Source organism: Ornithodoros turicata, chromosome 1, assembly GCF_037126465.1.
Source record: "Ornithodoros turicata isolate Travis chromosome 1, ASM3712646v1, whole genome shotgun sequence".
NCBI lineage: Eukaryota > Metazoa > Arthropoda > Arachnida > Ixodida > Argasidae > Ornithodoros > Ornithodoros turicata.
The window spans coordinates 100,581,672-100,599,174 of record NC_088201.1 but is presented as its reverse complement, the minus strand read 5'-3'; the positions used below and the strand labels follow the sequence as shown (position 1 = coordinate 100,599,174).

At 47.1% G+C, this 17,503-nt stretch overlaps 1 protein-coding gene across 1 annotated transcript; it reads left to right on the top strand.

Annotated features, from left to right (window-relative positions):
• The first annotated feature begins 7,863 nt into the window (after positions 1 to 7,863).
• Positions 7,864 to 16,971, top strand: LOC135380133 (nucleoside hydrolase-like). The gene is made up of 3 exons (XM_064612494.1): positions 7,864 to 8,046; positions 8,327 to 8,627; positions 16,817 to 16,971. The coding sequence occupies exons 1-3, from the start codon at positions 7,864 to 7,866 to the stop codon at positions 16,969 to 16,971; spliced, it is 639 nt and encodes a 212-aa protein (XP_064468564.1).
• Positions 16,972 to 17,503: the final 532 nt, after the last annotated feature.

Below are 17,503 nucleotides of genomic sequence, written 5' to 3'. Positions count from 1 at the left end.
GGCATTAATGGACACCTTGCTGAAAACGCCGTTGCAACATGCAAGCCAGATACTGGGGCGAAAATGAGTATCCTGCAGTGTATCGCGCCCGGCTTGTCTGATCTACACCAGGAAGCTGCCGCCAGATCTCGTAGAATGCCCCCAGGATATAATTATTCACAACTTGCGCACTCATCGCATTATCACGTCGCACTACGGCTCGACACGACTGAGCTCGTCCCAGTTTTTTTAAATGCGATAGCATAGCAGGTGTAACTGCAAGAGATGAATGATACAGATCAGCCAGCAGCGGTCTTATCAGCAACCGTTCTCTCCTACTGCGCCCATCTGGGGTGGTCTTACGGACCTCCTTTCGCCGCACGTGAAGCTAAGACTGCTTTCACACTAACGTGACGCTTTTCGCGTCCGTGAAATGCGCCCGTGTTGGGACCGCTTTTTAAAGGTACTGTAAAGCAGTAGACAAGCATGATATGCCGGCGATGTGACTAGAGACTTTGTTGCTTCTAAATACCATATGCGGAACCATACGACCGACAACGCGCTATAAATATTTTTAATTTACCATGAAAGATGCGGCGTAGTGGAGCGATGCGACGCCTGGTGTCAAACAACCCCCTGTACAGCGGGCAACACTGAAAATTGGTATTACACACTATGACATCGGAACTTCGTTATTTTAGTAACCATATTATTAGTTTTCCTGTTTACCTATGCATTCTGAAACCCCTGTTAACAGTTTAACCTGTTAACCCCTGTTTTTGCGAAGTAACCCAGTGCTGGCCGCTGTTCGATGGGGGCTCTCTCTACTTCTCTTCTGCGCCTGCGCGCTCCTTTTGTTCGCGGCCTCTTTCGAACGAACAAACTCTCTCTGTGAACCTCTGTGAACAAACAAGTCCCCACGCTGTCTGGCTTCTTGAACGTCTGACACATTTTTTTCAACGGCTCAGCATTTCATTTAAGTTCGCTTATCCGTTTATCATCAGATGTGGATCGTTGTGTGGATTGCAGGGGCGGATTTTATGGTGGATTGTGGTGGATTGTTATGTCGGGCCCAGTGTTATACGCATGCAATGTGGTTGCAGCCATGTGAGTCAGAAGTACGGGTTCATTCGTAATACCTAGTACAGTGTTGCCCGTAATCTTTAATTGTAATTTTCTAATTAACAGCACCGTCGATTGGAATGAAACTTGCACAGTTTTTGTCCTGGTGGCTTGGACTATCGAATAGCCACACTAAATGACATTTGATCGGTGCTGCTTTACAGTACCTTTAAAACGCATTTCTTTAACGCACTTTTGGGGCTTGGAAGCGTAGCGTCAGTGGAGGGACGATTTGACTCTCGCGACGCGTTATCTCCCACTCGTTTGTTTTGTAGAGGACGATAGTCTTCCTCCACATGAGTCCCGACGGGCGATGATGGTATGCCACGGAGAGGCGATGACGGTGGCCTATCTCCATGGCCGCGCCGGTGGAACTGAGGCAGGTGCCCCAGGCGCGTGGCCATCTTCGTCGTTGTCCACGGCCCGCTACAGTTTCTTTATGGCGCGCCTCGGGTGATATCGTTTTAGCTGGTAGGGATTTAGCAGATTGGAAGGTCTTCATCATAGCCGTTCCTAAAACACGATAAGCCCTCATTTCTTTGAAATGACCGGCATCATGTTATGCATCTTTGTTGTGACAGCGTCCTTTATTGTTTCGTGTTCGAAGAGCGCTCGCTACCAGCTGAAACTAGCTCTCTAGTAACTGTGTGACTTCGTTATGTGATCAATATCCTCCGGCACCACGGCGTTACAGCGTGAACGACAGAATCACGGCAAATGTCGATGTGCACGACGTCATCGTTAACGGTTCGACTGGGACTCTCAAATTCATCGAGAATGATGGAGTAGGTCGCAGCGTCCGTCTACGGCTCCCGTTTGTTGGTGAAGTCACGGGTCGCACAGGCCGCCTCGCTACGTGCCATCAACCTTTGTTTCAGTCCGGACAGGGTTCCCATCAACATCAGAACGGTCACCACCATGATGTTAAAAAAAAAAAAAGGTGGGGGCGTCGCCTGCAAACGCGTTCACTTCCCTCTCATTTAGGCCAACGCCATGACCATTCCTAAATTGCAAGGTGCTACCTACAACAAGATAGCCAGTGCCGTGTATGCCATGGGAGTCTAGCCATTAGGAGGAGCCTAAAAAAAAGGCTCGATCTGTCAATCAAACTTGGGCGCATTTCATTGGTGATCGTTTTCCATGGGCGCTGCCATGACACCAAATTTTCTCCAAGATGGAGGATGGTGCTTGGAACGGCGAAGCGGAGATTTCGTGACAAAAAATTTTCACAGACTACTTTAATTTCACACTGTGAGTATATATCCTCATGTACGCATCTGCAAAATCAGCTTCAACTTTTGCACCGCCATCGTTATTTACGCGAAAATGGGATGTTTCGTCGCTAACATTAGGCCTAGTTAAGACCGTGATACCCAGAAAATAACAAGAAGGACGACCCTTATACGTAAGACTTTGCATTATATAATTGCATTTTACTTATACATACATCTTTGCTCATTTTTGATTCGATCTACTTACATTGCGTGATTTAAAACTTCATACCGGCAGTCGTCTGCTACGAAGAAGAGGTTGTACCGCTCTCCTGGCCAATCATTTCTGCCATCAACCATTTCTGCAATTCTGAGCCTTCCCAACATGCCTCTCTCTATGCAGATGGCGTTGTAAAAGTGGGCGCAAAATCCGTCGTTTTGGTCTGTCACCAGTGATATCCATTTCAATCCAAATCAATCGATTTTCTCCAAAATGGTGGCACCCAGTAAAGAAGGGTGACGTATAAGTATTGGATGGATGTAATAATAGACAACTGTATTTCGACCTGTGATTGGCTAGATACCTCAAAAAGTGGGTGGAGCCTCAGGTATAGGTAGGTCCCATTAATGGCCAGACTCCCTTTGGCATACACGGCAATGAAGATAGCGTACTCCTATAGCAAGTCACAACCGCAACACCTCGTCTATGTTGCCATGTTGAGCGTGACTAGCCTCGAGGTCCTGAACATCACTCATGCCGACGGAGACTTGATGTTCTATCATACCGAGCGCAATACAGACAAGCATCTAGACGACGAGTTTCGAAGACTCGAGCGCAGAGGGTCGATACCGTTACGCGACGCGGAGAGAAGCAGGGAAGGATAACGGACGTATTATAGTTACCGTTTCCATTTTCGATACTGCTATGTTTTCGTTTCCGTTATCCGTTTCTGATACCGGCCTTTCAATTTCGTTTCTGTTAAGTTTTTCCGTTACTGTTTCCGGTAATGGAGCGGTTGTTACAGGGCTGCGGGATGACAGTCTGTCCGGCTCTATCAGCGCCCTGTTTTGTCCGATTGCTACTTCGATGTCACGCGTACACACTACACAAGTAATTTTACGTCGTTGGGATGCGCACATCTTGCAAGATTAAAAAACAAGTAGGAAGATGTCTTCAGTCACTCGGAGTCCAGCAACTCAAGACGGGCGTAACCTTCATCCAATGTCGCTTTCATAAGTGGACACTATCAGTAGGAAATAATACTGTTATGGCCACGGTGAAATGAAAAAAAGAAAAATACAAAATAAGTAACTAAAAATAGTAGTGCCTCCTCCTCGTATTATGGTGGAGTATGGTGTTGGCGTCATGAGTTATGAGGGCTGGGACGAGGTAAGCGACGGAAGCGCCCTCGAGATCCAGTATTCCACGCTCTCGTGTAGTATTTAGAGCGTTACAGAAATGGAGTCATCAAAACGAAAAAAAAAAAAAAAAGAAAAATGAAAAGTCACTCAAATGTCATGGCACAACAGGAATAGCCATTACCCGAATTCAATACTGGACGATAAATTCGTTTCTGTTTCTGTTTCCGGTAATGGAGGACCTTGGTATGAGTTTCCATTTCCGTTATCGTTACCATCTCCAATTTCGGTAATATACCGTTTTTGTTTCCGTTACCACTACCCTTCCCTGGAGAGAAGTTTCTCGAGTCGGTCGAAGATGGTCTCGCCAAGCGTTTCACGAGACGACATCAAACTCTTCCTCACTTTGAATCTCCCTCCGTGTTCTCCTAAAATGCAACTAAAGTTTCCCGAGGTAAAAACTGCGCACTGTGCCGACGTGCCGCTCATTAGAGAGTTTTAGTACATCGTACGCAAAGGCGATAGCGTACGATGTACTAAAGCTCTCTAATGTGTGTGGATATTTTACGGAACATTAACGTCAGGGACGGCAACAATCGGTTCGTTATCGACTACACGTGACAATCCGAGGCTTTCCACAGGGGCCATGAAGGGGGTGTGCATCACGTTGTGACGCGAGTTGTGCGTCCCGTTTTGCGCCTGCATTGACTGCAACAACAGTTATTATCAGTATCATAATAGAGATTACGTTTTGCGTACACGCACTGCTCGCTCGCACACTCCTTCAAACTCGTGCGTGCGTTTGTGCGTGTGTGTGTGTGCGTGTGTGTGTGTTTGTGTGTGTGTGTGTGTGTGAGAGATGGTAAAGCCTCAGCGAAGCAGAGGTCTAAGTAGACATGTAAAGGAGATATAAGAGGGTAAATCTAAATGGAGGTAAATCATTTGAAGTTGAAGTAGACGAAGGTAATTAAGAGTAAGAGGTAAGAGTAACTGAAAGTAAGTAGAGGTAATTAAATGCAATTAAAGCGAGAAAGTTGAGTTCGAGTTTGAGTTGAGCAATTGATGTAAGATGTATGTAATTAAGAAAGATTAAATGAAATTAAAGATTACCGAAGGTAACTACAGGTTTCCGGAGGTAATTAACATCAAGTAGAGTTGAACTGAGAGTAACTAAAGCAAGTAAATGTAATTAAACGCAATTAAATGAAAGTCTCGAACTGGAAGTTAAATATAGACCGGAGGTGGACAACAGGAAGTCAGGTTAGACCTAAGGTGGTGAACCGGAAGTCGAGTTGGACCGGAAATGGATACCAGAAGTCAAGTATAGACGGGAAGTGGACAATCGGAAGTCAGGTTAGGCCTGAAGTGGGCGGACGGAAGCCTGGTTTAGACCATCACTGAACGCCGGAAGTGGATACCGGAAGTCAAGTATAGACGAGAAATGGACAACTGGAAGTCGGTTTCGACAGGAAGTGGATACCGGAAGTCAGGTTAGAGCTGAAGTGGACAACCGAAAGTTGAGTTGGACCGGAAGTCAAGTATAGACAAGAAGTGGACAACCGGAAGTCAAGTTAGACCGGACGTGGACAACGGGAAGTCGGGTTTAGACTGTCAGTGAACACCCGAAAGTTAGGCTTAGACCGGAAAAGATAATTAATGCTCACAGATTTCCCTCGCATTTACCGCTCAATCGCCACTGAATTTTTTTCATTGCATTTTCGTCTGGTTAATATGAAAACAGATATGAAAATTCGCTTTTCGGAATATGGACAGCCCTGCAAGGTACAAACCATATGTGGCACATGTACTTTCGTCTCGATATTATGTACGGTATCGGTAATTCGGTATGGAGGGCAAGCCTCGCCCCATGTTCTACAGGATAACTTTTGATAGTAGGACGTTCGGTAGCACAAAGGGAGCTTTAACCATAGAAGAGTTCCTTGTGCGCTAAATAGAATAAGTAACACCTTACCATCTGACATAATGGAAATAAACGGCGAAATTTTAGGTTGAATGTTGCGAAAACACGCCACTCGCGACAATACATCGATGATACTGTACTGGATGGACAACAGTTTCGAACATAAAACGAAGCCGAACAAAAACGATTATTAACATCAGAGTTGCTGTAGCATAGCAGCGGGGCACCACAACAGAACAGATTTGTGTTGCATGCCGAAAAAAAGCGCAAAAACGGTACGGTACGCGCTATTCCCAAGCCTGGCGAAAGGGAGGTTTTATCCTGTATAAGCATCGCAGCGCCACCGCGCGGCGCCTGTCGTCCCTAGCCCAACTTTTCGGCGGAGCTGCGTGAACAGGAAGCTATCAAGGGACCGTGCCGAAACTTTAGAGAGGATCACGTGGTGGACAGGGCGTAATGGCGATTTTGACTCGAGCGACCGCTAGAGGGTGGTTACGCGAGTCTAGAGGGAAGAGTCGCTCCTTGTGAAAGTTTCCTCCCTCCATGATCGCAAAGCATTGGGGGAGAAGCTGGGGAGAGCGTGAGGTCAGATGTTCCTCGAGCTCCATGGGCGGCTGCCATGTGAACGCCATAAACACGGCGAATTCCGAACAACGCCTCAAAATGTGCAATTCGGAGATCTCGTGGGTGTCACGACATCTCCGATGAGAGATGGGTTCGTACCTAGTTGACTTCTTCTTATTCTTTTTCTTTTATCCGCAGCGGGAATCAGACGTACGCCGGAACGCCAAGTAGAGGTGAAGATTTGTGCCTTCCGTCTCCGTGAAAATACAGAAGGAACCGCCCCTTCGTTCAGCCTGCTGTACTTCGTTGAAAAACCAAGGCTAATGAGCACCTCCGGATTTGTTTTGAAGCATTCGTCAACAAAATGGGCCACACACTACTTGTACTGTTTCCACCTTTCTCCAAGTAGGCCTAGACGAATTCGTGGCGAGAATAAGTTTCTCGTCTTTCGGAAACAACTGAAATATGTCAGTCATCGAAAAAGTCAGACATCGGCGGGATTCATCTCTCGATTACCAATCGAGCGCCACGAAGAATTAGACCAGGGAAACAACCACAGACATATTCTGGCCGAAAAAAAAAAGAAAGAGACAGCTAACAATGTGAGCAGCAAGTCTCTCATCCCTAGAAAGAATGAGGTCACCTTCCTTCGGAAGGATTTGGGTGCCAGCATCGGTAGGGATGTCCTTGTAATCAACGTCACTCGATGTTTGACGCTCTGTCTGTGCTGCCCGTCCGTGGGTCGTTCGTCCAAGAAATACTCTGTCCTCGCGTTGCCGAAAGGAGTCGGCAACACGCTGTAGCAGAGTTAGGAAACCGTTCACTAGCTTGTATAACTTTGTTGTTGTTGTTGTTGTCGCGCAAATCAACCTCTGATTGCAAAACAACCGCTAAATGAACGTCAGGAACTCTAACAGGGCGAACAATACTCGTCACTCCGTGGTCTGCTACGGCAGTGCGGCGACATTCACGGAGCGCTCCGCGGCCAAATTTTATATCACGATTATGGCAGCATTTCAACCAATATACGTAAATATCAGTCGAATCCCCATTTTCTTGGTGCACAGCGCAATATGAAGTAAACACCTTTTCAGCTTATTTTCGCTTCCGTCCTCCTCTAAGCCCTCTGCGTGCAAAAATTTGACCCCTTCACACAATTCACCTTGCTGCAATGCTCAGTTGGACCTGCCATGTTTGACGCTCAACACGCAATGACCTTCTCAACGGCGGACGGCAAACTACCTACCACGGTACTCACCAGGAAACTCCGCGTGACAGCTACGCGCACCACTTATTTCGTAGTAAACTTATAACGTTTTCTGGTTATTTTCTAACTCTGCTTGTTTTTAGGTCGTTGGATAGCTCCGTTCGCCTGCTTTGCTAACAAGTTAATCAGAGACGACGTCGGTAATCTTTCCTGCAGCGGCATTTTTCAAAAAAGACCTCTTCATGGCATGGAAAACGCTGTTCATCGGAAACGTCATGCTACATAAATGATTACGTCCGCAAGAAGCATTTATACGCGATAGGTTCCACATACAAAATGACAAAGAAAGGTGGAACCACCCAGGGCGTAAACATGCGCCTGATTTTCTCAAAACGCGGTCTGTAGCACTCGTACTTGTAAATGTGTGCCCTGCCATTACTTTTTCAGTTCCCCATGCTGGATATGATCTTTGCCGGGATTTGGAATCGAAACCCTTAGCCATGCGGGAAGATCTGCACATAATATTGGATGTGGACCCCGGCGTCGATGACGCCATTGCCATAGTCCTAGCCTTAGGCCTTGGAGCAAACGTTGAAGCGATCACATGTGTCAATGGAAACACGAACGTTAAGAAAGCATGCGACAACGTTCGACGGGTCCTAAAGTTACTTAACAAAACTTCGGTAAGTTCCCTTTCCTACTCATAACTAGTGTTCTAAGAGGCCCCACAAATCACCATGGTTCTCTGTGGTGTATCTTCCTCACGCCTTATTATTTAATAGTATGTATATCTCAAGCAGGCGTTCAAACACCAAAACGATATCGACGTATCTCCTAATCATATTTCTACGTCTATAGTGACTAGAGTCTAGCCTCTTCGCCTACTCAGTCAGGACATAAGTCAGAAGTGCATATTTAAGTGCCCTTCTTTGCGTGAAGCTATCACTTCGATTTTTTTTCTAGATACCGATATACGAGGGGTCTGATGAGCCCTTAACAGGATACGTAGACACTGGAGACTATTTTGGTGAAGACGCATTCGGCAATGTAGCATGGAAGTACGGACTACCAGATCAAAATCAAGAAAATACATCAATGAACAAACACGCAGCCTTCCTGATGTTGGAGATGGCTAAGGCAAATAGAAACCTGTATACCCTGGTGCTCTTGGGGCCACTGACCAATCCCGCCGTGGCTTTAAAGGTTGACCCACAGTTTACGAGCTACTTGAAGGATATCTTCATCCTTGGTGGAAATGCTTACGGTAAGATATTAGGGTGCACTGAAAATGTGACCCGATGAGTTCGCGGATTACTTACTTGTTGTTTCTTCCACGATTCTTGTGGAGTTATACAACCTTAAATTCATTCATGGCTCTTGATGGACCCGTTCCATGCTTTTGCGATACCGCCCCCCCCCCCTTTTTTTTTTTGCCACGGGATAACTGTTTCACTTCCTTCGGATCCCGCATGACTGTGTGCACACTCTGCAGAGCCCATCTTTGTCATCTTGCACAACAACACCAACTTTATTTTGATTCGATGAATGGGGAGGTTCATCGTCAGGGGCGATACTCCACCCCATTGCTTGCACAATTTTCATACAAGAATATGTTATTACAAGAATATGTCTGTGTTGAGACACAGCGGTGAACCGGGTCCGAATCCGGTCGCCGGCTGTGCTGTCTGGGTGTTTTCCTTGGATTTTCCTCAGGCGGGGCTTTATGACAAGTTCACTGTGAAGTCGTCCCAGGACGCACGACCCCCTGCTATAGTCCTGAAGTTGCCCGCCTGATCGTGGCCGACTACGGCAAAGAGTTCCACCACCGATGCCGACGCCGTAAACACTAGCTCCCATAGCCTTGTGGTTACGATGATGATGTTCCACGTCGAGACTGGGAGGCGGCCCGGGTTCGCATAATCGTGATAATCGTGACGTTGCACGTCTGACCGTGACTGACTACTGCAAGCAGTTCAATCACCTCCACCACCGCCGTGAGAAAGGGCGAGCTTTAGACGTCACACCATGGACGCAACAGCGCATGATGTTCGGCTATTTTTTCCGATGGGATAGCTCCTGAATATCCCTGTCAATTATCATTAATTTGAGTAAATTAGACACGCTCTTCACATTGGTGGGGTAAAAAAGTGACATTTACTAGGCAAATTTCCGAGTTCAGTTCGCAAAAATTTACATAATTAAACTTACGTTACACGATATTCACATGAGGAGGTGGCAAAAACCCAGTAAGAACAAATGCCGTTGACCGCATGACTCTAGGTGGTGTAGTTTTTTTATTATAATTCAATGACACGTTTTCTGGGACACCCTGTATAACGAAGCTAGATGTGCGCTAGACAACCAAAAAGCTATCCACTGCTCTCGAGATTTCCGAAAATATGGTCCAATGGGCCAGGGAGAACGACAACTGGTCATAGGGGCCGCGTGCTGAGTCTCAGTGCACATGTTACCGACACAGCGACTGACGCGGAACTGACCAATTGCAACGTCCTCACCCTCTCGGAGACCTGGAGCAACATACCGCGACATATGGAAGGCTTGTCATCCGTTTCTCAAGCAAAAGAAAGCACAACTAAACTGCGGGTGTCGTCATCAGGTCGAGAAATGACGAAAGTATATTAGCTACAAAGATTGTCAATATCAAAGTAAACAAGGAAGAACCGAAGGCCGCAGCTGAAGTTGGTGACGTACGCGTCCTAGAGAGTGAGGGGGGAATGGTGTTTGGGGAAAGTGCGGTCAGCCTGCTAGGTGGCAGCAGTCCGGAGCACTCGGGGGAGGGGAAAGAGGGAAGGATGAAAGAGCGAGGGGAAAGGTGATGGCGGTACAGGAGAGGGAGCGGTGTGCAGTCCGCTTTAATCCGGGAATTGGGTAGTCGCGGAGTACCATCCACCACAAAAAACACAAGAGCTTCCCTCACGTGCGTTCACTGTGTACCACGGTGACCACCAGGATGATTGGCGAAGTTACCCCACGTATGCGTCGTACAAGTGGACTACAATGATGCCCCCACCCTCATCGTGCTGGTATACCGTACACTGTGATCCTCTGCGAGCAATACCTTCGTAGAAAACTTGAAGGAACACAACATGCGTAAGATTGTCATGGGAAAATTCAATACGGACATTAAGAAGCTCTCAAACAGCTGGTTCGCGGACTTCATGAACGAAGTGTTCGATTTGGATCTAGCCAGTGATGATCAAATTCCCACAACCCTTACGGGGAGTGTTACAGATTCTGTCTTCGTCAGGGGCAAAGACAAGCTAGTGGTTGCCAAGTACGTCAGCTACTTCAGTCTCCACATGCCTCTACTGTCCATCGTTCGTCGGTGCTCATCGTGTCCATCGCTCCTCACAATTCGTTCCTTTATTTCACAATCTCGTCTGGCTAAGTGGGTACGTCATCTGGGCCACCGCTTTTACCATCATGAACCATCAACGACCAGCGGGGCCACGTCGTCATCCCGTTTATACCTGACAACAGACAAAACTCTTCGTGTGAGCATCAACGGCAACCAGGGTGCGGTGTCCCTTGATCATATTAAGCCAGCCCACGTCACCTCTAATATCTTATATTCCGCGCTACTTGACGTCCACATGACACATTCGGAACTCTCGGAACGCGTCACCTGGTCATCCACCAGATTGTCCGTGGCGGACCCTTTTCCGATCTCGGGATAGGGGGGAGGGGAGCCCCGTAGCGCCCCCGATGGCGTGCTATGGTGCCGGGTGAATATATGCTCGTGTCCCAGTTCTCCTCTGGCTGGCACAGGTCAGGGGCCGTTGTTCTGGTGGTTAGTTACTGCACAGAGGAATACGCGGAGAACATAGGGAAAGAATCCAAGCGTGCTGGTATAAGCTGTGTGAATTCCAATGTGACTGAGGCATCACCCTGAGTATGGGGTGAAGACGGACAAGACGACACCAAAAACGGTGTTCTTCTTGTACCTTCGCCCCGTCAGCTTGTCCATGTCGTCCGGCACTTCTTCACGCACAGACTCGGGGTAATGTCAGGCATGTTGGAATTTCTAGTCCTGGGCGATGCGATACGTATGTACGTACGGCTTACACGTCACATGGAGCATAGTGAAGACAATCCATCATAATACATTAGGGAAATCTAGGAACGCCACCGGAGAAGTGAAACCCTCGTGAGTAAGAAATAGAACGTGTCACGTGTTATCTGCGGGTACCACCATAGAGATAGGTACTTGCGGGGTAAACATTTCCCGTCCTTCGCCATTACGGCTAGGCCAGCTTGCGTTATCTAGGTAAATCTTATGGCTCAACTAACCCCCGAATTCGTAGATGTGACTTGATCTCGACTTGACTTGCAGATGCCTTGGAAGAGTGCTAATGCACTTCAGAAACCCTGCTCGGCTTGAAGCGTTTTTACGCATCGAGCTCGACTTGATACGTACGATGAAAACGTCAATTGAGCGCGCGGGCTACCTTGAGCCCGACTTGGATAACGCTACAGCACGGCAGCTTCGGGAAGCCACATGACACTCAGAATCTTGCCTCTACATGAGCTGATGCGTCATCAATTTGTTTACAGGGACTTTGCACAAGCGTTGGTGCCAGATGACAGGTGTGGCACATATTAAAGGGGCATGGAAGTGACCCCGATATATTTTTTGTTTTTCGCTGCGACGTCTTCTGCAACGGATAAAAGGTGGTCCTGCGAAAGAACGATGAGCGCAGGTAACCAACAGAGTGCCGCAAGGCTCTCTTCCGCGCACCTTTCAAGAACCCTCTCCACATCCAAAGAGGGCATCGGCGAAGTAGAATCGCAGAGCAAACGTGTGAAGTTCAGTCAAAATGCATTTGGTGTATCTCAGATTGTCTTTCTTTGCATCGTGATTTTGCACTGGCTGGCACTTTGTCCGGCTCTTGATCCGGCAGTTTCCAGGACTGAAAGCAGTATTAGGCCGCAACCGCATGGAGCAACTTTTGCCAACTGAATCGGGCCAGCGGAGCGCCAACTCATAAGAGCTGAGCGTGAACGGAACGGTATCAAAGCTATGCAACCGCATGGAGCAATGTCCAAAGTTGAGGTTTTCATGGCGAGGTGTCGTCCTAGCGTTTACCACCGCTTGTTGTACACGATGTCGCAATGCTTCTTGTAGTAAACTGCTGTACGCAGTGTTTAGTAACATACATGATATTTTAGAGTTAGAGTTAGAGTTAGTTAGTTTAGAGTCACCGTTATCTCCTCACACATTTCCGACTTGCCATGTGCCACAAATAATATTTTGTCTTTATTTGTCTGTATTTTGTATTTAATATGTTTCATTTAGTCACCTTCGCCTTGCACACACCTTGCCACCTCCTGCCAAAGGGTATATTTTAAGTTCAAAAGGGGTGGCCTCCATGAAACCTCCGATATTAATATATCCACGTCCAAGTCCGCGCGACGGGCCATCTGCGTGTCCTTCTAGGTGGCAGGGCGAAGAAAGCAAAATCCGAAAAAAAAAAAGCGGTCACAGTCATGGTCACCGATGACTTTGTCACGTGCTTGTGACATTTCCTGCGAAACGTGTTTTCATTGGTGCACATGGTTCCGTCGGGTGGCGTCACTTCCTCTCCTCAGACTACATATCTATCCTTGGCAGAAACCGGCTCATCGGTCCGTCGTCTATTGTTCGCTTAGTAGATCATCGTTCCTTTCAAGTTCTGCTGCCATTCAGTTGGCAAAAGTGCTCCATGCGGTTGCCGCCTTTCTATCCCACAGGAGGTCTCTATCTCGTGCTATACAATCATCTGAGACAGTCCTTGAATGACAAGAAGTTCGTGGCCATGGTGCCTCTTCTGCGCAATTGTGCGGACGTTTTTGTGGGATTCCCGATTCTGTTCCGGTGGACTGAGCTTCTGCTGCACATATTTTTCTCCGAAATGGAAAACCTCGTAAAAATGATCCTGCGTCGTTTTTTTTTTGTGTGTGCAGAAGCTTAATGAGACAAGTCCGGTATGGCATTGAGACCCATTCACTTAAACCTGTCATCAAACTGGAAAGAAAGCCTGGTGATTGGTGCCGATAGAGAAACCGCAATGTCCGAGTTGACAATTGAAGAGAACCAATACTCCAGGCTTGTGTTTCAGAGCAAGCGAGATTCGCTTCTAACAGCATTATATATTTGTAGAGATGGTAGTCCTGGTCTATATACCGCTTCGGGATGGCGCCAGTAGAACCACCAATGTTGTTCTCCTCTTTATTAGGGCTCTCCTCCCATTAGGGCTCTGTGTGCTCTGCTCCAAAAGCAGCGAAACCTGCTACAAAACTACATTTTTCCTGCTACAAGGGCTGCCACGAACAGCAATTTGTCAGTTCCACCACTGATGGGAAAGGTAAACTCGCCGAACTGCCTCACGTGTGGAAGTGAAACACTGAGCACATTATAATTAACTACTCCAGATACGGTGTCCAACGTAATGACCTCAGAGCCGCCTTGGAAAGACTGCACCACCGTCCTCTAGACTTAGTGATGCTTCTCGGAGAATGGCCGAGAAAGCTTAGAGAGCGTGCGACAGCTGCTTTAATTTACATCTCTTGTGGACATTGCAGCGCCTCTATTTTTAGACTTACCGATTTTTATTTTCAAGTGTTTTGGAGTAGCCGGCTCCTGTGTTTTGTAGGAGCCTCCATCTCCATATTTTTTTCTTTCCTAACTCCAACTCGGGTTCTGCAATTATTAGAAATATTTCAAATAACAGTGGCAACATCTCACATTCGGAGGAACGAACGGTCAACAATTTCATAATTGGCATAAAACAGAGAGATCAATAACGTAACTGGAATCTTATTAATAACTAACACCGTAGCTTGTTCATTGTAACGAATTCTAAATAGTGTATTAGTGTGCTATATAGTGTGAGACGTTGAATAAATTTTCTCAAACAAAATAACTAAAGATGTAGCACGCGATGTTATTTACAGAGCGCAAATAATGAAGTGGAAGCTGCTAAGTAACAATTTATTTTTCTTATCGGGCTTCGAGGAACACCTGTCCCATTACCACTTTAAAGGGCGACACGCATACGACGTTTTCTCGACGCAAGAACGCCGAGCGCTCGACATTTTTACGTTCAGCTCCACGAACAATAGCCGTCGAGCGGGGACGCCATCATCTGAGGTGAACAGATCGGAGCGGCAAGCGCAGGAAGCGACGTGCCCGTCTTGACCAATCGCATGTCTGGCCGGAAACGACCGTCTGTGGCCGCTCAGCTGTGTGGGCATAGACGGTGTGGTCGCGAAATACGCGCAAGAGGAAGACCAGAAGAGGAAAAAGAAAGAGAACGAAGTGGACCGGGCAGTACTGGCTGCAAATGAAAATAATTGGGGACACGGGAGCGACAGAACGCATACCATCCCACTTGCTAGCCATTGTTCGATTGTCGTTTCCCTCTGGGCAAGATATCGCTGCACCCAGTAGAGTGTTCTGGACGGTCTTCTTCAATCCTTCTACCGCAACATCTGTCGCTCTTAGAGAAGAAGCTGCTTTTCTTCTTTAACAGCAGCAGCAATTTTCGTCGTTGGTCCATACTGGGAGACGCAGGAGAACAGCGGACGGAAGCGGAAGTACAAGCAAGAGATTTCCACTTTGATGGTCGGCGCGCCTTGTTTATTGCCTTTGGTTACCAGATATTGTATTTATAGAAAGTTATACTGCACGTTTTTCAAGTGATACCTGTCGCGTATGTTATGCCAGCCTATAATAGCGAGAAATGCCGCCAGGGGCCTCGAGTACAAATTTTGCGCCGGCTCCTAGGCTGCGCCGAGAAAACGTCGTTTGCGGGTGGGCCCGACGTTTCCCCACCGGGAGTGACGTCACGACCTCAAATCTCGGCGCATATGGATCGAGAAAACGTCGTATGCGGTTAACGCTTAATACTGGTATACTATGCAGGGTGTTAGTTTTTATCCATATATTTTTAAAAGTGACTGTCGCATCTGTGCAGGTTGATTCCGAAGCAATAGCCCAGTTTTAGTGGAATAGCTTTTGTACAATTTGATGTAATGCATGACAGGAGGAGTCGCAGAATGTTGAGAGTGTGCCGGAATTCAATTTCTGAAAACTGGAGCAAAACGTCACACGGAAAAGTCGAATCACAGAGCGCCCTTTGCCGACCGTCGGGAGGGCGGGCGTCTGCAGGTTGCGGAAAGTGTGTGATTTATGTCATGGAGTGAGGCTTCTCGGGTAGCGCCTGGCGCATGCGTACAGCCAGAAGCGTAAAACCGTGTGTGGCAACAAACGTGAGGTTTTGATGCTCGTCTGTTGGAGCTCGGTTTCTTCACTCAAAGATTGGCAAGCAAGACTACCCATTTGTTTGAACCTGATACGATAGATGGCTTTGTTTCTTCAGAGTTGGGTACGCCACCTGAGTCGGCCTTGTACATGACATTCAGAGGACTGCACGCAAGAACCTTGAACTTGGCCGTCTGAAGCAAGCACTACAATAAAAGAATGGCCGTCGGCAGCCCGTATGGCAGCTTTCGGGAGCTCGCTTTTAAGTACTGCACCTCGTGTTCCCTGGAATGCGTCTTCTCTGGGACAGGTTGGACAATGAATCTCGGATGCATAGTATAGAGCAGCGTTTCTGAAACTTTTCCAGTACGTGGCCCCTTTTAGTAGTACCAAACCTACCACGACCCCCCACCTTAGTAATCCTTCTGACAGTTGACTTTCTTCAGTGATGCAGGTACATTTACATTTTAATTTATTTAAAAGACATTAACCACAGCAGAGAGAGCTATCAAAAATGCTTATTAATTGTTTTAAGAAGGATTGGTTTAATCATGAATTCTAATGAGAATGATGTATCTGCCGTATTGATACAAGCGAAGCAGTACGGGGGTCTGTAATGGTCAAGGTACATCACATGTCTGCTTCAGCATTCAACCTGCTTCTGGAGTTTGATTTGATTACTAGGAGAGTTGAGAAACCACTTTCACAGACGCATGTAGATGAGAAAGGAAGGGCAATTTCCAGGGAGAATTTGCTGGTCTTGGGGCAATCGGAAATCGTTTTGGCCCAGCAATTAGAGTTGCTGAACGGTTGTTCTCCTCTTTGGCTGCGGTGTTGTTGATGAGTTCCAAGAATTCCTCTTGTATGTCACCAGGAAGGCTGTAAGGAGTGCATCGGCCTCCCTACATATATGCTTATATATGACCGTTAAAGAAAACGGCGTTGAAAGAGCCTAGGTACTGAGACTGAAAATTCATCTCTGTTACGGGGAGCACAATGCACATATAGATGCACCCTCCATGACTCCCCCAAGAAAAAGGATCATGACCCATTTTCAGGTCATGACCCCCAGTTTGAGAAACACTGGTCACTGGTATAGTGATTCTCAGAGTGGAAATGTTCAAATACACAAGTTCTTTGCATCATGTCATCCTATATTATGTTTGTGTCAATCACTGTTTTATTGTTAGGAAGGGGAAACGTGCTTCCCGGAGCCGAATTTAATTTCTGGGTCGACCCTGAAGCGGCGGATGTTGTCCTAGCTAAGGCGCAGTGCCCTGTTACCATCGTGCCCTGGGAAGCAAGCTTGGACTCCCTTCTGCCATGGGTAACTATAGAATTCTGATATACGTATACAGATTACGATAATATTTGGACTAGCTGGTATTGTACACTTGTGAAAGAGAGTGCATCAACAGAGGACAAGTGGTGACCGGCAGTTAAAGAAAACGCCACAAGCAGACATGTGAAGGTGCAGTATCCGCGTTTTTCGCCAAATCGACGCCGCACAGCGGTGAAACTCGGGACTAGCCGACCCAGGTACACACGGCCGACCCGCTTTCTATTGCGGAGAAGTTGTTGCTTTTCGCATGCATCGTTGACCTGCACCTGTATTTTGCTGTTGAAATCATGGATGAAGGAAACAGTGCAGAGAACGACCAGCAAATTAAACCAAACTACTTTTGTTCTGTTTCGCAATGCGACTCTGCGCGCCGAAGGAACAGCCAGTTTGTCTTTCCGCGTTTTCTTCTTTCCACACATGGAATACCGCCTACTTTGACGCATCCTCGGAAGATATGGATTGAGCGACTCGAAATCAGCAAACCTGTTACATCAGCAATGGTTGTATGTGTGTGGCAGAGCTCTTGGAGCGATAC

What these genes read in the sequence shown, in the direction of transcription:
- LOC135380133 (XM_064612494.1), top strand. Translation starts at nt 7,864, where the DNA reads ATGCGGGAAGATCTGCACATAATATTGGATGTGGACCCCGGCGTCGAT. An exon ending in AGTTACTTAACAAAACTTCG is followed by an intron (nt 8,047 to 8,326) that starts GTAAGTTCCCTT and finishes TTTTTTTTCTAG; the next exon opens with ATACCGATATACGAGGGGTC. An exon ending in CCTTGGTGGAAATGCTTACG is followed by an intron (nt 8,628 to 16,816) that starts GTAAGATATTAG and finishes TTTTATTGTTAG; the next exon opens with GAAGGGGAAACGTGCTTCCC.